Source organism: Nannospalax galili, unplaced genomic scaffold, assembly GCF_000622305.1.
Source record: "Nannospalax galili isolate Female #2095 unplaced genomic scaffold, S.galili_v1.0 scaffold424, whole genome shotgun sequence".
NCBI classification, from domain to species: Eukaryota; Metazoa; Chordata; class Mammalia; order Rodentia; family Spalacidae; genus Nannospalax; species Nannospalax galili.
The window spans coordinates 399,948-424,576 of NW_008352334.1; the positions used below are offsets into that span (position 1 = coordinate 399,948).

At 47.5% G+C, this 24,629-nt stretch overlaps 1 protein-coding gene across 2 annotated transcripts in view; it reads right to left on the reverse strand.

Annotated features, from left to right (window-relative positions):
• Acsl6 (acyl-CoA synthetase long chain family member 6) overlaps window positions 1-24,629 on the reverse strand; it is a gene marked incomplete in the record, with an annotated part of 63,219 nt that overhangs the window by 14,527 nt on the left and 24,063 nt on the right. For both annotated transcript variants that reach the window (XM_017802276.2, XM_017802277.2), the window contains 12 exon segments: window positions 921-1,064; window positions 4,207-4,323; window positions 4,971-5,059; window positions 9,080-9,152; window positions 10,205-10,300; window positions 11,580-11,714; window positions 12,084-12,218; window positions 13,549-13,626; window positions 15,481-15,554; window positions 21,760-21,811; window positions 23,364-23,396; window positions 24,424-24,602. In XM_017802276.2, coding sequence (XP_017657765.1) covers window positions 921-1,064; window positions 4,207-4,323; window positions 4,971-5,059; window positions 9,080-9,152; window positions 10,205-10,300; window positions 11,580-11,714; window positions 12,084-12,218; window positions 13,549-13,626; window positions 15,481-15,554; window positions 21,760-21,811; window positions 23,364-23,396; window positions 24,424-24,602 — 1,205 coding nt within the window.

Genomic DNA, 24,629 nt, shown 5'->3' on the forward strand with positions numbered 1-24,629 from the left:
GGTTAAGAGCACTGGCTGCTCTTACAGAGGACCCAGGTTCGATTCCCAGCACTCACATGGTGGCTAACAACCGACTGTAACTCCTGTTCCAGAGGATCTGATGTCCTCTTCTGTCCTCTGAAGGCTCTGCATGACACCAGTGTACTTGCATACATGCAGGCATAACATTCATACACATAAAATAAAAATTAAAAAAAAATCCAAACAGCAGGGCTGTAGTGGGTAGTGTGCTTGATTAGCATGCAGTAATGCCCTGGGTTTAATTCCACAGCACAACAACAAATAGTAAGTTCATAAGTGCAGAAATACTAAACTTTTACTTAAAATCTTACCTCAAAAATTCTCCTTTTGAACGTGTGTGTGTGTGTGTGTGTGTGTGTGTGTGTGTGTGTGTGCGTGTGTATAATTTTTTTTTTTTTTTTGGTCTTTTTGAGACAGGGTCTCCCTGTAGCCCCAACTGGCCTGGAACTCACCATGTAGACCAGGCTGGCCTTGAATTAAAGGCTTGTGTCACCACACCCAGCTTTGAACATATATTAAAAGCAGTGGTTATATTTATTAGTGACTCCAAGCAATTTATTTGCCATAAATGCAATTTACCAAATCCTAAGTAATTAAGATTTCTTCTGTATTTTTCCTTTACTCATGATCTTGGCGCTACCTTCTGAGTGCTGGGATTACAGGTATGTGCCACCATACTTGGTTTTATGTGGTGCTGAGCACGGAACCCAGGGTTTCTGAGTGCTAGATAAGCATGCTACCCCCAAGCTACATCCAACCCCATTTCTTCTTTGGAGAGGAATTTTTTCCTGTGATTTGAAATGTGTGGGTGAATCCTGGTGGTTGGTCAGAAATCAATATTTAATCTGGATTCTTCTGCAGGCCGGTATGTGCAGCAGGGCCGAAGCCCCGGGCCTCACCTTTAAGCTGTCTCCATGGACATAGACTTGCGCCACAGGCTCGCTCCGTATATAGATGTTCTCAATCTTCTCCGGTGCAACGTATTCTCCCTGAGCAAGTTTAAATATGTGCTTTTTCCGATCGATGATTTTAAGAGTTCCCTCCTGTGGAGTTGCACAGACAGCTTTTTAAGAAGATGGTACCCCCAGCCCCAAGCTGGAGCACCAACTCCTCAGCTCACACCCTGCCTTCCCCACCATGCACACCCCCAGCACATGCTGCTCCTCTCGGAGTCAGGCTGTGTGGCCTGAGGGAGCCATCACCTCCCACAGAGGGGGATGAAGTGTTAGCTCCACTGGGCCCTGAGCACCAGCTTCTTCTGTACCTGCCCCACCAGGCCCTCCTCACCCCAGCATCAGACTCCCCTCCACCCCATCAGGGTTCCCCTGTTCTGGCTGGAGCTCTAGCTGCCCCTTTCCTCATTAGCAACTGCAGATTTACCTCACTAGGGTTCCAGCTACTGCCCCAACTCCAGAGTGCCTGCTCCATCCCCTGACAGACAACACATATTCCCCAGACAGCAGGTGACTTCCACCCAGCAGCCAGATGGTGCTAAGAGCCCGGGCCCCTCCTTCATTGTCCACTCGCAGGGAAGTGGAAAGCCTCCAGGACCCCTGCCCACCTCCCTGACCCCTGGACCCTCTTGAGTTTCTGGGGTGATTGAAGGGCCTCTCTCCTTTAATCCAACTCTTGAATATTGTACTTTCTGGGAACAACACAACAGGGTTGTTGGGTAACCACTTCCATCTGCCTAAATTGCTGGTCAGACTTCCATCAGCTCACAGACCTCAGTGTGATGCTAATCTTGGTTGTCAATCTGACACACCTGGGAAGAAGGAACCTCGACTGAGGAATTTCTTCCATCAGACTGGCCTGTGGCCATGTCTGTGGGTGATTTTCTTGATTGCTAACTGATGTAGGTGGGCCCAGCCCACTGTAGGTAGTCCTGTCCCTGGATAGGTGGGCCTTTGCTGTATAAGAAAGGTAGTTGAGGTGCTGAAGAGGTGGCTCAGCAGAGGACCCAGGCTCAATTCTCAGCACCCACATGGCAGCTAACGACCATCTATAAATTCAGTTCCAGGGGAATTTGACGTTCTTTTGACCTCTGTGGGCACTGCACAACACGGGTGCACATACATAGGTACAGGCAATACACTCATACACATAAAATAAAAATAATAAATTTGAAAAAGAAAGACAGTTGAGCAGGCCAGGGGAAGCAAGCTAATAAGCAGTTTCTGCTTCATGCTCCTGCCATGGTCAGTGTGATGGCTGCCCTCAATGACGAACTGTAACCTGTAAGCCAAACAAACCAAATTGCTTTTGGTAAGTCTTTGTAAGACCAGTTTAAACCAAACTAGATCAGTTAGTTTAAACTAGTTTAAACTAAACTAGATCATCAGGCTGTGGAAGCCCAGCTGCCTTGTCCTCTAATTCCCAGCTCACTCCCAATGAGGCTCCTGGGCATCATTTTGCTCAAGACTGTGCCAGCCTGGGGCCCTCGTCCCGCTGCCTGGGGGCGGGGATCTCTAGCACTCATGCCATCTCTCCTTATTCACAGACGCTTCTCTGATCCACCACCACCTCCTCCCATGGAAACTACATCCTGAGCAGACTCCTGTGTACACTCTGTCCCTACTCCAACTCTGTGATCCACCAGAGCCAGAACAACCTCTCCAGGAAAGAAAAAACAAGCAGGCCCGTTTTCCTCAAAACTGAGGGGATACCCTGTGCCTTCCTTGAACTACCCCGCTAACTGGCTGTTACTACCTCTGTCCCAGAAATGATGAAAGTGAAGGTCGGAGAAGTTAGTTAACTCCTCCAGCAGCCACACAGCTAGGAAACGGGATTCTGACTGAAATTCAGGATGTTCTAGATTAAAGACTATACCTTCTCCTTGATTTAGTACTATAAAACAATACTGATTTGAAAGCACAAATATCTTTAAATACGATCATTTAAACTGAGCACACAGTCTTCCAGAAAACAGGGAGGAAAGAAACCAGACCCCCCCCCAAATACCACTCACCAACTCATTCAAATAAGTTGACACCAAAATCAGAGTTGTATATAAAAGGAAAATCACAGATCAAGCTGGGTTATAAATAGAGATAAAAGGCCAAAGACAACCAAAAGAAATAAAAAAAACCGCACAGCATAGCTAAGATGGACTTCTGCCAGGAATGCATAATCAGTCTGACATGAGAAATATCAAAAGAATAAACACTTCAATCATTGTAATAAGAATTTAAATTAAAATCCAGCACTTATTTAGAAATGGTAATAACTTTTTGAGACAGGGTCTCCCTGTAGCCCCAGCTGGCCTAGAACTCATTATGTAGACCAGGCTGGCCTTGAACTCACAGAGCTGCACCTGCCTCTGCCTCCTGAGTGCTGGGATTAAAGGTGTGCGCCACCACGCCTGGCTGGTAATAACTCTTGATACAGACTCAGCAGGCTGCCAATAGCTGCTTGAGGCTCTGTGACTGAGCACACCAGCTGCTCAACAGGAACTCATTCACTCACTTCTTACCACACCCCCGAATGGCCGGTGGCTTCATTCATGCATTCAAGTTCAAGGCTTCAGGTTTGAGCATTTACAGGTCTAAGGCCCTTTCCTTTTTTTATTTTTATTTTTTGGTCTTTTTTTGTGACAGGGTCTTCCTGTAGCCCCAACTGGCCTGAAACTGTCTATGTAGACCAGATAGACCAGGATGACCTCAATCTCACAGAGATATGCCTGCCTCTGCCTCAGGAGTGCTGGAATTAACAGCAGGAGCCACTATGCCTGGCAGAGGCCCTTTTTTAAGTGAAAAATAATATAGAAGCCAGGCATGGTGGTATATGACTGTAATGTCAGCACTTGGGAGGCTGAGGCAGGAGGACCACAGCACATTTAATAAGGCCAGCCTGGGCTATCCAGCATCCCTCCTCCATCAACCCCAAGGATTTCCCTCCATCTGGTACCGTCTCTCAGCTGGGAGGCAGCATCCACGGCCTTCTCAGATCGGCCCAGGAGCACTATTTCTGGAGTCCATGAAGGACAGGAAGTTAGTTCAAGAGTCCAGCTCTAGCCTCCACAGAAGTCACTTGTCACCTTCAGTAGGATGAAGGGGAGGAAGCTCGAGACCAGGTAAGGAAGAAGCTCCCAATCCCTAGAGCTGTTGCTGAGTAACTGCCAGTGAGGCAGATCACACACCACTCATGGCCACAGCACGTGGAGCACCAGCCTCCCAACTTACATACCGGCAGCCATTTCCCAATGTCTCCAGTGTGAAGCCAGCCGTCGCTGTCCAAGGCCTCCTTTGTCCTGTCCTTGTCTTTTAAGTAGCCTTTAAACACATTTGGTCCTTTCACACATATCTGTGGGGACAAATGTCATGATTTTGCTTAGTTACAGAGTGAGCGATACAACAGTGGCAGGCTGTCACCAGGCGTGTGGAGAATGAGGTCTACTATCCACCAGAAAAAGTGTGAAACCATGACATAACTAAAGGACATGAAGCACCTTCCTACTGTTCTGCTCTTCGAACTATCCCCTTCTCTGAAGTAGTGTGTGTCCTGCCTTCACCCCCTACTGTCTCCCTCAGGAGGGCATGGCTTTGGGCTCATGCTGTGTTGTGAGACTCCACTGGATCTCATCACAGATAACACACTTCCCTCACTGCCCCCCTCATTGCCAGGCAGCCCGTCTCTCCACCAGCTCCTAAGGTCCGAGCACATATAGCCCAGCTCTGCTGACTCCATCTGGACTATTTCAACGTGGTCATGTGATACTGCAGCAAGCCATGCCATCATTAGGATAATAATATGGATTTTTTTTCTTTTAAAGTTTGGAAATTAAAAAATTTTGATGTAGACCACTCAGTCTCAGCATTGAGAGTTGGTTGAATCAAGTATAGGGATAATGTAAACTGACTTTTGAGCAGATGAGGAGAAAAGGGTTCCATGCTGCTGTCATTTGTTACATGTGGCATGCATAGACATGAGCAGACACACCCTAAGCTTACCTCTCCCTCTCCTTTGTGGGTCCAGTAGTTGAGTTCCTCCACATCAATGAGTTTGATATGATTGCAGGGCAATGGTGCCCCTACGTGCCCTAGAACATCAGATGACACCTGTTACTGTTCACATATACTTCAGCACTGATAACGCTCTACACCCCACAGAACCCCCAAGTAGCCTGGCATGGTTAGGCATGCCTGTAATTTCACAACTTGTGAGGTGGAGGCAGAAGGATCAGAAGTTGAAGGTCATCCTTGGCTATTAGTGAGTAGAGGGAGGCTAGCCTGAGCTGTAGGAGACCCTCAAACAAAACCAAAAACCATAAGAACAGCAACAAGACCTCCAAGCAGGTTAAAGAGGGGAGTTGTGACTCTAAAGAAAATGCATCTTTACATAGGCATGTGTCACAAGCAGGTACTAATGTACTGATAACAGAACTAAGGTCTAGAGAAAGCAAAAGCCAACCTTCTCTTTATGTTTAATTTTTATTTTTATTAGATAGGTGTTTTGAGACAGGGTTCTCTGAGCAGCCCAGACTGCCCTGGAATTTGCTATAAAGCCCAGGCTGCCCACAAATCAGCCTCTCTAGTCCTGTGATTACAGAAGGGCACCACTATCCCTCGCTTACATTTCATTCTTCTTCTTCTTTTTTTTAAAATAATCTATCTGTCCACCTGTCTATCTATTATGTGCATGTATAGAGGCCAGAGGACAACTTGGGGGAGTCAGTTCTTTCTTTCCACCATGTGGATCCCAGGGATCATCAGGCTTGGTAGCAAGTGCCTTTACCCATGGAGCCATCTCTCTAGTCCTTATATTTGCTTTTTAAAAATCAAGACTGGCTGAAGGGGTCGCAGCTGTTAAAGGCTAAGGTTAACAATCAAGACAGGTACACCTGGCCTAGCACAAAACCTACATGTGGACCTTGGGTGAGGTAGGAGTCTCATGTTCACCAACCACATGATCAGGAGTTTTTACAATAGTGCCTACATCAAAACATTTTCCCAGTTAAACATGGTGGTACACATCGATAATCCTAGCATTCAGTAGAGACAGGAGGATCAGGAAATCAAGGCCAGTTTGGGATACATGAGACCGTATCTCAAAACAGAACAAAACCAAGAACAAAACAAAACATTTCCCTACTGTCAGAGTACCACTCTTGTTCTGGGGATTGTAGAATGCAACATCATTTCTTTTCCTCTAGTCAGGCTATTGACTAGTGTATAAATAAATGGCCTAGAAACCTTTTTACATTGCAGATTTGAACTCAGTAGGCTTGGGAATGAGGCATGAAACTCCTACATTTCTTGTAGGTGCCAAGGTGATATTGATGCTGTTGGCCTACACACTATACTTAGAGTAGGAAAGAACAGAAAACTGGGATGAGGTAATTCGTCCCTGCAAAAAAAAAAAAAAAAAAAAAAATCACATTCCAAGTCTCCAGTCACAAAATCCTGTTATGTTCTAGCATGGTGGTTGTTACCTCACTTAGGGTTTTCAAGCGGGTGCTGACCAAGGTCCTGAAACAAAGTGCCATAGGTATGTGTAGGAAAAAGAAGGCTGTGGCACTTGGGCTTCTCTTTTAGAAGATATCCTGCAATGCTTTTACAATACTGTACAAAGATATCAGTCCTCTCACATTCGATAGAACCCTAGGTTTTACAATAGTGATCAACAAAAATTCAACAGTTTCACATAGGAAAATGTAAAATGACATAAGAGATAGGGAGAGGGGCTGTTGAGATGGCTCAGTGGGTAAAGGGGCCTGCCAACAAGTCTGACAACCTGGGTTTGATCTCATAGGAGACAACTGATTCCTTCAAGCTGTCCTCTGACCTCCACATGTGTGACATGACACACAAATAAAAGGAATATAATTTAAAAAAATTTAAAGGTAAGAAGGAAAGTATCCAAAAGGCGTAAGATTCATGAGAATGATACTCAATGTCATGGCAATAATAAGAAAAAAGTAGAGGCTGGAGAGATGTCTCAGCAGTTAAGAATGCTTGCTGCTGTTGCAGAGATCCCCATGTTGGATGGCTTACAACTTCCTGTAACTCCAGGCACAGGGGATCTGACCTTTGTGGGTACCCACACTCACATGCACATACCCACACATCTTTACTTTTAAAAAAATAGTAAAAATAATATAAAAGATGTAATGTAAAAATAATATATCATTATTTATTTATTTTTTAATTAGTGAGTAGGATTTCCAAAGATAGATTGTGAAGGACGTCTGGCAGAGGGAGAAAGGCCTAAGAGTTTATATAAAACAGCCCTTATCCAACTTGAGTTTAAAGAGATAGGTTCATAGCCGGGTGTGGTACCCTTGGGAGACAGAGGCAGGCAGATCTCTGAGTTCAAGGCTAGCCTGGTCTACAGGGAGACCCTGTCTCAAAACAAAAAAAGAAAAAAGAAAAAGAGAGAGAGAGAGAGAAAGAGAGGTTCACAAAAAAAGAAAGAAACCCAGCTCCATGTCAAATGCAATTTCAATTTAGGTTTCACCTAGTGTGTGTCAAGATGCTCTGAAAATACTATTGCATTCACTAGCATATTTTTTTTTGCATGCACATCATTCTAAAATTTCCAGTTTGCAGTTGAGCAAGCTTAAGCACAAACAATGGCCTAGGCTCCCAGGAGGGAGTTGGAATCTGAAGAATCCTCTTGCTCAGTGTTTTCCAGATTTGTGCAGTGTCTGGTCTGAATCTGGTGAGGGATGATCCTTGGGCTAACTACTACAGACTTCTGCATGCCTGGAAGGAGGAACTGCCTCAGAATGAAAGTGTGCCTGGGCCTGCTCCTTTGTGAGGAGCCAGTGCCTTCTAGATGCTCAAACCACAAGAGCCCACAGTTCCCAAGAGTCTCTGAAATGCCCTTTAACAAACTCTCAGAACACTATGGATCTGCTGGTCTGTTAAAGTCGCATGCAGCTCACAGCCTGCTTCTTTTGCTCTAAAAAAGCGGTTTTTGCTGGGCATGGTGGTGCACGCCTTTAATCCCAGCACTCAGGAGACACAGGCAGGCCAGATCTCTGTGAGTTCAAGGTAAGCCTGATCTACACAGTGAGCTCCAGGCCAGCTGGGGTTACAGGGAGGCCCTGTCTCAAAAAAAACAAACAAAACAAAACCAGTTTTAAAATAGCTGTAAGCAAGGCAGTGTGTCTTCTTAGAGTTTTAAACTCTCAAGTTGAGTGTGCTGCTACTATAAACACATGGAATTCTATCTTGTGGTTTTTTTTTCATAATTTCTATTTGTTCATGAAGAAAGGGGGACAGTGAGATGACTCAATGAGCAAAGGAGCTTGCCACCAAGCATGACAACCTGGGTTTGATCCCTGGAACCAAGGACCAACTCCTGAAAATTGTCTGACCTCTACATGTGCCATGGCATGCAAACACTCACATATATTCATTCATAGGCTTACTCATGGTTGTGCGCATACACACACACACACACACACACACACACACAGAGCAAATAAATGTAATTTTAAAACTTAAAAAAAAAATAAAAACGGGGCCTAAGAGATGGTTCAGTGGTTAAGAGCAAAGGACCTGGGTTCAGTTCTCAGCACTCACACAGCAGATCATAACCATCTATAACTCCAGTTCTAGATGATCTAACACATTCTTCTGGTCTCCAAGGGCACCAGGCATGCATGTGATGCACATACATGTAGGCAAATACTTACATACACAAAATATAAATACATCTGAAAAATAAAAATAGGGATAATAAAAAAGGAAGGTATGCTGGACAGGGTGGTGCATGCTTTTAATCCCAATCCTTGGCAGGCTGGGATTAAGTCCAGATTGAGTCCAGCCTGATCAAATTCCAGGCCATCTGGGGCTGTATACAGGGAGACCCCATCTCAAAAACAAACAAATAAACAAAAAAACAAAAACAAAAAAGGAAGGTACAAGAATTATAAGAAAACATCATCCATAATTACAAACCAGACCTACCATTCATTAATTATTTTTTCTGTTTCTTTTACTTTTTTCCCTAAGTGCCTGTGCAAATTTTCTTTCCAGAAGGGAATCTGAGAGTCGGCAGATTTGATTTGGAGTGGCCTGCAAGCCATCCCCACTCTTGCAGTCTGTCCTACCTGAGGTCCAGTCCCCTGGTGTCGTGAAAGTGCACCCTGCTGTGCATTCAGTTTGTCCGTAACCTTCATAGACCTTCAAGCAAAACAGAGATACCATGCTGTGGGCCACACTGTCCCAGAGCCAGTTGGCTGCGCTTCTTGACCAGCTTGCCTTCCACTGACCCTCTGCTGTTCCCAGGTGAAGATGGTGGGAGGCAAGGTGTTCTGGGGTTGCCAACTCAGGTGGAGCTGAACACATCAGGGCCATGTTGCTGGTACTTAGCATATCAGGTTATGTTGTTTGGGACAAAGGTTTCTGATCAAATCTCAACCACTGGCTCTATTTTCATTTTAATAACATATATTAAAGGTAAGCATTTCCTTTTTTTTTTTGGTCTTTTTGAGACAGGGTCTCCTTGTAGCCCCAGCTCTCCTGGAACTCACTATGTAGACCAGGCTGGCCTGGAGCTCACAGAGATCACCTGCCTCTGCCTCCCAAGTGCTGGGATTAAAGGCGTGTGCCACCACGCCTGGCTTAAAGGTAAGTATTTCTAAATCTACTATATGCCTAGTTTTATCTTTGTACAACGCTCCCCTCTAGACCCTGAAGTTTGAGGCATCTAAAGCACAAAAATATAAGCATCACCATTTTGAAACACATATGTTTATTTTCCTTGAAGCCCATTTGCCATGTCACAATATCCCGCTCCTGCAGGAACTTGATAAATTGAATGGATAAACAAAGGAACAGACTTTTTGAAGATAATCAAATAGCAGCACATGGATGAGCTCTTCTGCTCTCCCTGGTGCTCCATCTCTGAGTTGAGAAATGTTTTAAAGACTACAGAGTGCAAGGAGGCAGGACAGGTACAATATAGACACTCTGGTAAACTATGGATAAGTTCATAGTTCATCTGATCCCTTTTCCCTTTGCTAAAATCTTTCAAGCAATCTCTGAATGTGGGTACAGCTGGAGCTCCCAGCATGTGGCAAGGTCAGTCATTTTAGCTTTCTATGACTCTGTGCTTTCCTTACACTTGGAATGAAAGTCTTGCCCACAGGATCTTCCTCTGCAGTAGAGGGTATACCAACTTTACTGCCTATCGCACACCCCAACACCCCTGAGGAAGGTCATGCAGACAGTACCTGACACCCCAGAGCTGCTCGGAGGAATCCCAGGACTGTTGGTGAGGCAGGGGCTGCTCCAGTAACAATCATCCTCACATGCCCTCCAAGACTGGCCTGTGAGAAGAGAGAAGCCATCAACGCTTGTGACACCTGAGATGGTTCCCATTTAAGGTCAATATCCAACAACTGGACTCTGGATTCTGGGACTCAGCTCGGAAAGAAGGCTACATGCTGAGGAGGTCCCTTCCCCTTCCGAATAATAAATTTGATCAGTCTGCACCTTAACCCACAATACAACCAAGTCTCCCATCCTTCTGAGCTAAGTGCCATTAGTGTGTGTGGCATTCTACAATGACACGCTTCTCCCTCCTTAAAATAAGTAACTGCTCCCTCACTCCCCCATCACTCACAGGCCTCTAAAACAATTACTTAGGACAATTTCTTCCAACTTCCATTTTAATGGCATTGCCTTTTTTCATGTATAAATCAATACCATGCTTTATTTACTATGCTCTGCAGAGGACAAAGGATACTTAAAACACTTTGTTTCTGTAAGTTGAGCCAAGAGAGTTTAAATATTAATTTTCATGGCTAAATATAGAGCAGCAAGGAAAAAAAATGAGTAATGCTACTAATATAGATTCCTTGGGTAACACAGAACTTGAAGACTGTAGTGGGTTCCAGAAACATCAGCCTGCTTTGGGAGAGGCTGAAGGAACAGAAAGAAAAAGATTTCTGGCCACCTGGAGAGAGCCTGGTGCAGCTGAAAAGCCACTGTGGCCAGGGTTACAGGGCGGGGCAAGAGGAGCACCAAGACCTCAGGCCCAGGAGCATCTTTGTGGAGTAAAGACCTGACCACCCAAGCAGGTAAAGGTGCCCTGATCCAGTGGTGGTCAAAGGACCTATATTCTAAGGTCCTTCATACATGTAATATTTATAATTAATACATGTTTTTATCAATTCTTTGAGAACTCCATACATGCACACAATGTATTTAGATCATATTCACTCAGCATTTCTTCCTCTCCACTCTTCCTGGATCGACCCCACAACACCTCCATCCCCTCCCAACTTCCTGTCCTCTTTTCTTTTAATACCCCACTGAGTCCAGTGCCCATATATGGCCTGTGTGAGGCCATCCACCGGAGCAGGGTCGACCTACCAGCGGCCACTAAAGGGTCTGTCTTGCCTCTTGCCTTTTGGCAACTATAACACGTCTTCAAAAATTAAGAAAAAAAATGGTGGCTTTAGAATTCCAATAGCAGCTTAAGCTTTGATTTCAATGAGCAAAAGATTCATGTTTTTCCAGTTTAACAGAACACTGGGATGATATTTTCTTGCTGTCCCATGAGGCCACTTACTGGCTACAGATGTCACATACTCATTGTTTTACCTGGATCTTATTAAAGAAGAGTTCATCCCAGATACTATTATTCCTGATGATTCCACTGCGGACCTCAGCCTGCTTGCGCCTTGCTGCAAACTCTAGGAGCCAGCGCTTTAATGATGTGTCTGCCTGGTAGAAGATCTGAAGAACACAAGTTGGAGACAGCTGTCAGAGCCTGACTATTGTTCTTCTAGGCATGGCCTCCAGGAAGAGGCCCAGACTGGCCAGCAGAGGAGCTATGCTCCAGTGTAATCCTGCATGAGATCACTGAATGTGTCACCAAGCTGAAGGTGAACATTATCAAGGGCTGGGCTGGGCACAGAAAGGAAAGGAAGGTAGTCTCCCCAGCCAGGGTTTTGGAGACTAGCAGGAGACGGAAGAGGGGCGAGTCGGGATGGAAAAAGGAGGCAACGCTGCAGATCCGGGTCGGAGCTGTGGAAAGCCTGCCTGTCTGGGACTTGAGATTCTGCCCACTGGCAGATATGAAGCCCCACAGTCTGTGAGACTCACCTTGTCATACATCCGGTTCAGTAGCCGTGGGACCACAGGGAAGATGGTGGGGCGCAGAGCCTTCATGTCGTCTGAGAGGAGGCGAATGTCTCCCTGGAAGAAGCCCACGCGGCCTCCGTGGCAGTAGACAACGGACTGAAGGGAGAGAACAGGAGGGTAGGAGTTACTTGAGGTGGTCATTTCTGGCTGGAGGCCAGAGCTATCCATAGTTCTGCTCTCTACGGAGAATACCCAGGACCCCCAATCTGGCTCTGGCTGCTGCCACGGGACACTAAAGAATGTTATCTCAGTGACCCTACCCCACCCAGAACTGTTACACTAAGCCCCAGTCAGGCCTAGGGAGAAGTGGGAGACTAAGTGCAGTGATGCGAACTGGCAGTTCTCACTGGTGCATGCCCCTCACATCTACTCTCAACCCTGGTCATAAGCCTCCTCTGTGAGACGTCATACTCTATTTATGAGTCTGCTCCAGGTCCTAGAGAGGCTGTGGATTTCCCAGACATCTCTGCAACTGTGGCACAATATGCTGTCCCCTCAGATACTAAAGTTGGTGGGAGACCAGGGGATCCTGGCTGGCTCCAATGGGGCTCATGAAAGACTAATAGGTGTTCCGTTCTTTAACGCCCAGGGCAACCCTTTAAGGAAGGTTGTATTTCTAGCACCACATTTGCAGGTGAAGAATGCAAAGCTCAGAAACACAAATGTGACTTGCCCAGTGGTAGCAACAGTTGGCATTCTAATCCAGGTCTGGAAAGCTGGAAGGCAAGCCCTATGGTACCAGATCTCCCCCCAAGGCAAATGGAAACAGACTTAAAAGGTAGTTTATTTGCAGGCTGGTCCTTTGAGTGGTGAGTTCTTTGGCTCCCTGTCATTTATAGAGTCTTTCACTCTTTCTGTACTTCCACAAGACTAGTCTTAGGGCCAATCTCATGTCAGTCCCTATCTGCAGCCTAGGAGCCATGACAGTTTGATGCAACTTTACTGCTGTCTTCTCTCTTCCAGGTGTTTGTGAGTTACGGGAGTTATAAAACAGAAGCATGCTAGTTGTCAAGTGCTGCACAGAGCCTGGGTGGCAAAGCAAATCTGCAATGCTCTTAACACCTGAGGTATGTCTGTGAGCAAGACAGGCTGGTCTGGGGTGTTCCCTGAAGCAGTGCTCCTAGGAGAGCCAGGTCGGGTGGCCATGGTCCTAGGGTCCCTTTGGCCCCTTGTGCTACCCTCTGAGGATAGGGTGTTTTGGTCCTGGTTTGTACCACCAGTGACAAGTGACAGCCTGCTGGAGTTGTAGGTTTTAGGCACACATGGTGCCTCCCTGATGCCAGGGCCTTACCTGTACCATTCGCTCAAACATGTGTGCTAAAGGCAAATAGGAAAAGTGCACATCCGTACAAGTGGGAGCCCACTGACTCTGCAAGAAAACACAAGGAGCCCAGGCAAGTCCCAGTCAGCCAGGCAGGTGTCTTACCTGGATCACTCTCTCAAACATGTGAGCCAGAGGCAGGAAGGAGATGAGCACATCGTCCTGTCTCGGAAAGATCACTTTCTGCAGGTGACGGGCATGGGAGACAGAAAGGAAAGAAACACTGACAGGAAGACAACAAGAGAGTCATAAAACAATAAAGAGAAAAATGGTCCTGGTGGGGGGATGGGGGGAGGGGGCAGACAGGAAGAGGGGAAGGTGAAGACAGAGAGAGGTGAGATGAGAGGAGAAAATGATGAGAAAGAGGAGGTGGGGAAGTAGGAATGGGGGAGGGAGGGAGCCCATCTGAGACTTGAAGGCTGTCACACCCTTGTTCCATCTCTAACAAGAGAGAGAGAGAGAGAGAGAGAGAGAGAGGCAGCATAGGAAGCGGAGTGTTAGGTCGCAGCGCCAGTGGTGTAGGTTAATCTGCAGAAGCAAAGAGCTGCATGAAGCACATATAAACCAGCAGAGCCAGGCTCCGCAGTGAAGTCTCCTCTCAGGACGGCCTGCACGTCACGGTCCCTTGCTGACAGCCTGGCTCTCTCCCCACCCCACCCTTCCTGTAGTATCTGTCCCAGTTCCCCTGGGCCACCTGAGCAGAGCTTCAGAGGGTCTTGGCTTGTTGGCACTTAATAGGCCTTGTTCCAGAGAAAAGGGCCCCAGGTCTATGTCTATGCCAACTGTGGCTGGGTTATGAGCCTGTGACAGAGGAGGAGACAAGGCCAAGTCAGAAACAGGTGGCTAGATACTGCCTCCCAAGTCACAGCTGGGGATAGGCCCTTAAAGGGGAACACACGGGCAGAACATCAACTCACATTTCCCAGATGGGACCTATCCCAGGGACAGGGGTTATTCTGGCCAGCAAAGGATGGGGACTTCCTTCATACGACCTGTCTGCCCTCTGACTTGTCATAGAGCTCCTCAATCTCTTCATTGTCTTTTGGACCAAGTTGGATAAACTCTGGGATCCTGGCTCATGGCTCCTAACCATCCCTCACAGTATTCTACCAAAGCACCTGAGTGTTTGGAGTATATGCTCCACAGTGCCACATGGCATGTATGTGGAAAGGCACTGTCTCGGTGGTGGAGAAAAAGCCTGGCTCTCTTCCTCCTGGAGGGAGCTGCAGAATATACTCACCGTTCCTGGGACAGGCCCTCCTTTCTTAGTTATACACACTAACATGCTTTTTGTCAGACCAAGATCTCAAGCTTTCTAGCCTTTACATCTACCTTTAAGTACAGTCTTATAAATTAGCAGCTGCCACTATTTCTGACTCTAGTAGTCCTTAAACACCAAATAACTGGATTAAACCCTGGCCTGCTTGAAAGACAAGTTATCAAGGCTCACTTAAACTAAATAAAAATACATACACAAGAATGAAGGAAACTAATTTTTTTAACTTAAAAATGAAAAGCAAATTTATCGTTTTTTTTTTTTTTTTTTTTTAAGAAAGCTGGTGTGATGGCTCATTTCTATAATCCCAAAACATGAGAGGCCAAAGCAGGAGGACTGGGTCTTGGAGGAAGCCTGCACTATAAAATGAGACATTATTTAAACAACAACAACAACAACAACAACAACAAAAACCCAGAGTCAAAACCAAAAGAGAGTATTTGGGGTTCAAAATGGCTCTAAAAGTGGGATTGCTCTATTGAGAACAAAACCTCTTGCCTATGAGGGGTGCCCAAATTACATCAGGAGAAAACAATGAAACAAAATTTAAAACCCTAAAACAACAACAACAGAACATGCCTCTAAGGTAAGTGTGTCCAACCTGTGACCAGCGGCTGTATGTGTCCAACGTAGCTGTGAATACGGCCCGACACATTCATAGATGACAGCATATTGCAATGTCAAAAGGTTGGACACCCCTACCAGGAAGGCTTGAGGTTTATCCTCAAGACACATCTGAATAGGAAGTTGACTTTATTCACCTCTGTCACTTTCAGAAAGCCTGAGAAATCAGCCACCACGTTCCCATGGGTGAGCATCGCACCTTTGGGGTTCCCTAAAAACAGAAGGTAAGAAAGAATATTAGTTAAAAGTCCAAGGTGACTCTCTGTGAACAGTGCCTGAGCCGACAGTGGCAGGGTCCAGGCTGCCCATGTCTGGCCTCTGCCAACTTCAGAGTTCCAGACAGATGGATGCTGCTTTAGGTCCACCCATCCTAGACCCTCAGAGCCCACTGGGAGGCTCCCAGCAGCCAGGGACCAGAAGGCCTGTGACCTGGGGTGCCTCAAGGCCTTACTGCTTATGGCCTACTGACTTCTGCCTCTCTCAGGGAGCACAGACTTGGGCCTCCATCTCCTCACAATTACCCAGTGCTGTATGTTGCTCTTTCAGCCCCAGCAGGGCTACCTCTACTGACGGAGGACTTCCTTGCTGCAGGTGTCGGGAGAAGTTCCAGGCTCAGGCCAAGTGGAAGCCTGCTCATCCACAGAAATGGGACACAGATGCTTTGTCTTGTCTTGACATGACTTTCATAAGGCCTGGTCCTCAGGGCCTGCTGAAGATGTCAGGGCTGCTAGAATGACTTAGAAAATAGAGGCAGGTGGGTGGGGTTCCAGGAACAGCACGCTGGAGGCGGCCAGTGTGGCCATCATTTCACATCAGGATGGCTACAACTCTGAGGTTGCTGCTGGACAGACTTCTCAGTGCTCAAATCCTAGCTCTGCCACCCACAACCAGCATATCAGTAGGCCGTTTCACCTGTCTCAGTGCCCCTCAGAGGGATGCTATAAGAGTCTAGAGATGTCACCTATGTACAAAAGGTGTCAAATTAGATCTTTCAGCCTAGGCCACAGATATAATAGCAGGGAAGCACTGAGAATGGGAGGCCAGACCACATGCTGAACTAAACCAAAGGAGGCGGTGAAAGAGCCAAGTGAGAACTCTAACGAATGCCACTAGGTTGCATACTTAAAAATGGTTAATTTGAGGCCTGGCATGGTGGTACACGCCTCTGATCCCAGCACTCAGGGGGCACAGGCAGGAAGATCTTTGTGAAATTGAGGCAGCCTGGTCTCCATAGTGAGTTCAAGGCCAGCTGTCTCAAAAAAAAGGAAAAAAAAGCAAAAAGAAGAGGGAGGAGGAGGGGGGGAAAGAGAGAGAAAGAGAGAGAGAGAGAGAGAGAGAGATCACTAACATGCAAGTAGAATACTTGCTTACCATGCATAAGGCCTTAGGTTCCACCCCAGTGTTGAAAGGAGGAAAAGGAGAAATACGAGGAGAAGGAGGAAGAGGAGGAGGAAGAGGGAAGAGGAGGAGGAGGGAGGGGGAGGAGAAAAAGGTGGTGGTGGTAATATGGCACTATGGCTCAGAGGGTAAAGGCATTTGCAGCCAAACCTGATGACTTGTGTTCAATCCCTGGGAGTAGTAGGAGGAGAGAAATAATTCTCATAGGTTGTCCTTTGACCTCCACATGTGTGTCATGGCATAAGCATCCCCCTCCTCCCATGTAAAGAAATGTTTAAAAAATAAACAGTTTAAGCTGCACATGGTAGCTCACACCTGTAATTTCAGTACTCTGAAGGCTGAGGCAGGAGAATTTCTTTGAGTCCAGGCCAGCCTGGACCATAGACTGAGGGAAAAATGTTAATTTTACATGCTATGTAAATTTTTCAATAAGAGGGAGAGAAAGATAGGCAGAATCTGCAAGGAAGATTTCTTTGGAGTTATACCGAGTCCTACAGCACATGAGGGTGATGAAGGAAGAGCTTCGCTCCCAATCCTAACTGGAACCCAAGCATACTCAGACCCTAAGAGGATCACTTGAGAAGCCCACCTATACTGCCTGCAGCTGCAGCCAGTGAGGAAGGAGTGATTCTAAACAAGTAAGGTATTCCAGAGGCAGGAGGCAGGCCATGCACATGAGTGTTGGCCTGAGAGGGTAGGGGAGGATTGTGTTAGTAGGAGCTTGTTCACCAGGCCAGTTTGCCAGGGAAAAAGGATCCTCACTCTCCTGGTCCCGCTTCTGTGCCTTTCCTCCATGATGGTCTGTATCCCTTCTTAAGTTATGAGCCACAATAAATGCTTCCTTAAGTTCCATTTGTTGGGCATAGTGTCACAGCAGTGAGAAAAGGAACTGATACACTCACCCCTAATAAACAGGAGGGGGTTGAGTGCACAGAGTTCAGAGCTGTGGTTGAAGAGGGAGCAGGCTGCCCGAGGAAAGTTTCAGACTACATCAGTAAAACTCAGAAAAGTAGTCATTGAATAAAGTGTAAATTCTAGACATTTGCCCTAAACCATCTCCAGACTCTTAAAACCCACTTCCTTGTTCCAAATCCCCATGTCAAATCTTGTGGGAGAGGGCAGAGTCCCCTACTAACATGGTCGGGGAGGAGAGGCAGCAGAGAGAGGGGGAGGAAGAGGGACTTTAAGCTGTCTGTGAAGCCCACAGCCAGTCCTCCCCAGGGAGGGGCAAGTGGTGAAGCCCACCAGTTCCTAGTTTGGACTGACACTTGTGCTTCTGAATTCAGCCTCTGTGATTGGGACATTTTATTAACTGAGAGTGACCAGAGAGGCATGATGTACCTAAGCTTTGATCAGGAGGTAGAGACAGAACCTCTCTCCCTGGAGCTGGAGAGATGGCTCAGCGGTTAAGAACACTGGTTGTTTTTGCAGAAGACCCGGGTTCGAATCCCAGGACCCATGTGGCAGCTAACAACTGTCCGTAACTCCAGTCCCAGGGGATCCGAAAGCCTCTTCTGACCTCTGTGGGCATTGCACGACATGGGTGCACTTACCTACATGCAAGCAATACACGTGTACACATAAAATAAAAACAATAACATTTTTTAAAAAAGAACCTCCCTCCCTGAGCAAGTGGAGAGAGCAAGGGAGGCACACACAAAGTCGTGCTCGTAATTACATCCCGTGAGGCCTGCTTGCTCAACTCACTGGTGACCCATTTGGCATCAGTCACAGCCCCATCTGTGAATTCAAGTGACAGTCACGTCCCTCTACCTAAGATGTGTGATGGGTGAGGCTTCAAAATGCGCTCTGGTACTTTCACCTAGGATGTCAGTCACAGGTGGTGATTGTGGGGATTGTGATTTAAAAAGTGCCATTTTACCCCCTAATAGGTAGCTGTTTAAATGTCCTCTTTTGAAAAGAGAAAAACCACAGGCTCTGCCTTACCTCTGCTGATCCTTTTTACTCAGTACTCTTCCCCAAGCCCAGGCCCATATTAAGAAACTTTCTCCAGTTGACTCTCAAGATACAAATCCTGCAGAGTTCTGGGGCCCATAATGTCCTCTGAGTGCCACCTGGCAATTTTCACTTGTGAGTCCTCAGGCTCTGAAAGTTTCAAACGATCATCCTCCAGATAGCAGATACAGAACAGGACTGTCACAAAATGGACCCTGTGCCACAGAGCTGTAGATTTGTGGTGCTGGCTGACCTGCTCACACTTAACATAAACTTGGGGTGGAAGGTCTCAGGATCTGGAGAGGAAGTAGTCTTCATCAACAAGAACTCTGCTCTTCCTCCTCAGCTGAGGCCCCAACTGGATTCTGACCACTAAAGCAGTCCTTTTCTTCCTTTGGCATAATGCCAAAAGTTCATACCTTTTAGAAACACAAACTCTCTTGCAGATTCAAATGCCATTTTATAAATGGCCTACAGAATGTTAGAAATATTCCCAGAAGTGTTCAGATGATTTCCATAGGTCATCTCTATGATGATCCCAAAGGATTAAGATATGATTGATGGTTGCAGATTTTGGGAATGGACTACAAGGCCACTAGCAGGTGGGAGGTGAAGCAGGGGGAGGCTCTGCCTGCTTTTGATTCAAGACAAGCCAATGCCTTTAGCAGCATGTCTTTTAAACCTGAGATAGAGCATTTTTGTTTGCTGGTACAAAGTCGTTGAGAGGCGCTGCCACACAGGCCCCCAATGTCTCAGCAGCAAGAGACCGTCTGTCCATAGCTCATCTGTCTGTCACTCAACTCCTGCTCACAAGCTGATCCTCTTTGCATGAAATGTATTCTTTCACTATTCAAAGACACCAAGGCTGAAAACAGGTCACATAATTCCAAAGCTATACAATACAGGAGTCCTGAGGTGCCTAAGGAGCACTAACGGGTGCTTTTACAGTACCCCGGTACAACTTGGCTACAGACAGTGCCGACAGATTCTGTTCTCTTCTGGCCTGACTAGGGGCTCCAAAGCACTGGCTGAGTCTAGGTTTCCATTGCAGGCTAGAAGGAAATCTTCCTGGAAGATCCTGCCAAATATCAGGGTCAGATCATATTTTCTATTATTTCCCCACTGAAAGAACAGCATGGCCTCAGAGATGCTGAAAGCCAGACACTCGGCATACAAGGGAAGCTGTGGCTGGGCTGTGACGCTGAGGACAAGTGTGGCTGACGTGCTGACAAGCCAATGAATGCAAGAGGCACAACACAGGCTTAGCCTAAAGCCAAGGGAGTCCAAGTATGTGGCCCAGTGAGGTGATATCAGGCCAGAGGCTGGCTTGCTGTCTGAGCTCTGCCCAGCACTGGCCACAGCTTTTGGTGCAGAATGCCTGGGACATTATTAAATCACACCCATTTTTCCAGCCTGCATGCGTGTTGTGGTCGTCTGTAGGGCCTGGAAAGGACAGTTTGGCTTTCCATGTGAGTTCACAGTCTGAAAGGCACTGGATGTGATGGCTGTGCCTTCTACTTAGCCAACAGTACACTTAAGTGGCATTAAGTATTTTTCCAGATAAAGGGGTAGCATTGGTGACCAAGTAACCCACTGAAAGCTGAAGTCACTCTTAGAAGGCAGTGTCCAAAGCTAAAAGCCATACCAATGACCTGCTCCCCCAATCTGTATCACCGAAAACTCATGCTGTGAAACTCAATGACAAAAAGACTTCGGGAAGCTCTATTTTAAAAGCAACATGTTTGTGGTGGTGCATGTCTTTAATCCCAGCACTCAGGAAGCAAAGGCAGGTAGATCTCTGTGAGATTGGGACGAGCCTGGTCTACATTGCAAATTCCAGGCCAGCTGGGGCTACAGGGAAACCCTGTCTCAAACAAACAAACAAACAAAAAAGGTGGGGGGGGGGAGGCAGGGAGGGATAAGCTTGAAGGGCATTTAAAAAATTCTGGGCTGGCTCTGGAGAGTGAGGGCTGTATTATTCTCCGAAAAGTAGAGGTCTTGAAACCCACTTGAATTAAATTAATGGCAAGAATCCATCTTCTTTGGATAAAGCCAAGCTCCTCAAGATTCAGTGGCATGGCAGGCTGATCAGGGGTGTCCCAAATGCCTTGTAGGCCATTCCTGTGAAAGGTGTGGGAATCCCAGGCCTCCTGTCCTTTAAGAGCTATCATGCGGACAGCCAGTCCTTGGTCAGAAATAGAAGGCTGGGAACTTCTTGCCCATTCAGGGTGAAACATATGTCTTCCTAAGTCACCAGATGAGATGGAGAGAAAGCAATGGGAAGAACACTGGGCAGGGAGTTTAAAGAGCAGGGCATCAGTCCTGGTGTTGACTGGTGTCCCCTGGAGCAGCTCTGGTTTAGACTCCACAGCCCACACAGACTGTGCTGAGGTACCAGTGGCACAGTGAAAGCAGGGGACAGGGCTGTAGACTGCAAGGCGCAGTGTCTGTGCCACGGCCCTGCTTCAGGAAGCTGTGTTCCATAATTCAGTACCAGTGATGGACTGTGTTGTTTCTTACTATGTCCTCTTCCTTTTGCCCATGGCTGCCCTTGCATATACCACCCCACCTCCTGTTTGGCTCTTTTAACCACCCTCCTCCCAGGTGAGGAATTGAAGGCAGTGATGACAGACTAGCTTATAGTACTCTAGCAAGTGACATAGATGGAACTTTGACCCTGTACTCCTTCTCTGATCCCTGACACAAAGGCCAGACAGGAGTAGAAAACAGAAGGGAAAGCTATTACCCAAAAAGAAACAATCCCCCTTATGAACTAAGTCCATCCTCCAACTTGTGGCCCACTGCCTAGGCTCTACTGACCCCACTCTAGGAAGTGTAGAGAGCCCTCCTGCACCTCCCAGTCCACGTTGTCTGTCTGTATTGGCCACTCCTGTCCAGTGTGGGTACTGGCACCATCAGAAGGCAACCAGTCTCTGGAGCTGGAAAAGCCCAGGACAAGCTCAGCATATGCACAAAGGGCACAAGAGACTCTTGAAGTCTCTGGCCAGGCATCTAAGAAAAGGGCAAGTGGCCATGGCTGGTGATCTGGGGCCTCTGCTTACCTGTCGTGCCACTTGTGAAACACACAATGGAGAGGTCTTCGGGCTGCGGGGGCTGTGGAGGTGAGAATACATGTGTGTTAAGGAGATCCAGTGAGATCTGCTGGAACCCAACATGCTGGCCCCTGTCCATCATGCTGCCTCACATGTGTACTGTAGTAGGTGATGTAGATGTGGACATGTGTTGGACCTGGGTACATACCCTTACGTGCTGCGGTCTGAAAGGGGGCCAGGAAAGCTCTCAGGAAAGGGGAAGGACAAACAGTGTGTGGACACAGGTGTGTCCCACCAACTTCATGTCCTATCCCATTTCCCTGTACTCCAGCCTGCAAAGTTCTCCAGCATGGAGTTAGGCTGCAAAAGCCAAAGACCTCATACTTCTAGGAGGGATGGCCACCTTCTCTCTCTCCTTCCCACCCCATCCCCAAAATGTCTGTAGTCTTGGCAGCACACATGTGGCTCAGGAGTTGAGCTGTTCACAGCATCCGTGGCTCTGCCTCAGGTCCTGGCTCTAGCACTGGGCCCATGGCCCTGGGGTCACAGGAGGAGCCCAGACAGTCTGTATACACACAGAAAATGGCTTCCCAAAGAGGTAACATGTGTAATGAGATGGAAGGTTGAGCAAGATTTCTCTAGATGAAAGAAGACTCTGGGAGTGGTCTGTCAAAGGATCAGGAAGCAGTTCTCTGAGGCCAAGCCTGGTGCTGGAGAGACGGGCAAATACCCACGCTACCGGTGGACGGCTCTGGGAATCAGGACTATGACCTGTTTAGGCTTGTGTATGAGAAAGCTCACCAGGGGTAGTGAGGGAGTAGGAAAGCTAAGTTGGAAGGGGCTTAGAAGCCAGAGACCTTAGAAACCTCTCCTTGGTGCCCAGGTCAGGAGACAGCAACCCTCACTGCTCCCCAACCTTGGGCAGGACCACATGGAATGGCACCCAGAAAAGTTCATAAAGCAGAGATGAACAAAGCAAAGGCCAGCACAGTGGCAGGTGCTTGCAATCCCAGCGCTGGGGAAGCAGAGACAGGCAGATCCTTGGGGTTCCCTAGCAAGCCTGCCAAGTCTACTTGGTAAGCTCTAGGCCAGTGAGAAGCCATGTCTCAAAAAAATGGTGCCTGAGGAACAACGGTTGAGCTGTTGTCTGTCCTCTACAAGCACACACATATGCACATACATACACATACTACACACACATATATAAAAAAAAGATGAACAAAGACAGCAGGTGCCATAAGGCCATGGGGCCAGGGGTTCACTTCTCTGTGTACCCGTCTGTCTCTGTGTGGCTTCTTCTGTCATCTCATACTCTGAGGGGTTCACGACATTCAAGGGGAAAAAGTATTTCCCCATGAAAAAGTTAGGAGAACTGGGGGAGGCCAGGACAGGTCGGTATTTTGTCTTTCTCCCAATATCCGACTCCTATTCTCAGTTCTTCCCTGGGTCCTTGGCCCACAGCGATCCTGGTGGCTGAGCAGGCATTCCCGAGGTTATTAGCATGGAGGTACTTGCTGGCCTCTCTACTGAGCCCTGTGCACAGTGAGGGACTCTCAGAAGATAGGCCTACCCACTGTCTTGCTCAACTGAGGCCTGCCGGGAAGTCAGCTTACCACAGGGGCACAGTGATTCTCTTGGCCATGGTCCTGAAATAAGAAAATACTATTTTAAAGATGCTCACAAGTTCTCATAAATTAAAAAAAAAAAAAATCAACATGGACCCAGAACAGTAAGCTTGGCTCTTGCATTAAGCACAGGGTTTGGGATCCCACGGGCTATGGTGGCAGATGCCACCTGAGTGGCCCCTCCTCGACATCGGTCTAGCCTGAGGCTCCTGAGTGGGAGGATGCTGGGGGGGGGTGTCCCAGGCCCACTCCATAGGTTAGGCAGGAAGCCTGGCGCCCAGGGGAAGCAAGGCACAGTACACATGCCACCGAGTTTTGGACATGCTCGGCAATGAATACAAAAGAGTGGCTTGGTAACCTAGGCTTCTGGATGAACAGTCAGTGCTGGGGCACAGTAGAGGGGAGGCTGCCAGTACAGGTGTGGGCTAATGTCATAGACGTTTACAAGTGCACAGGTCTCATGAGTGCAGGAAGAACAGACAGGGAGGCAGGTCAACTGGAGGACCCAGGGGTCTTCATCCAGAGCAGCATAATGGAGTGTGTTGCTACTGGGTGAGCCTGAGGCCCTGGAGACCGGGATGCTCTGCATCACTCTAACCTGGTGTTTCTGGGGTGGCTATGTACAGAAAAAATAATTCTGTTGGTTGCTGGGGGTCTGGGTCCCCTTAACAAGAACTTTCCCAGACTCCTGAACTTCCCAGTCCTTTGGGGCCCACCCAGGCTGACATTTTCTACAAGTCAGAAAGCTTCAGAGATCTTGTGAATGTCTGTCAGGCTGGTACCATCATCCATCTGTTGGTGCCTGGGACTGTTTGCTGGACCAGCCTCAACGTCTTGGTTTAGAGGGTGTGAGCACTAACCCCAGGCCTCCCCCACCATTCTTTTCAAAGCCTTGCCTCAACACTGATGCATCAGAACAGGGCCCAGAACAGCCACCCTAGGGCCCAGAACAGCCACCCTAGGACATGAGAGGGGTGAGTGACTAGCAGCCCTGACTTGGCTGCTGACCAACTGTGGCCCAGCAAACAGCCCAGATGCAGATGCTCACTTCTACAGCCTGCATGGACTTGATGTCCACCCCGCATTTCTGTCCTCTCTCTTTCAGGGTGTCCTCAAGTGGTTCCATGAGGATGATCAGCTTGAGCCCTGGTGTCTCTTTCCTCTCCACGTGCTCCAGAAGAAGCACAGCCTTCTGAGGCTTATCCACAATCACCACGAAGATGTCTGCTGCAGGGGCCAAAGGGGAGAATCAGG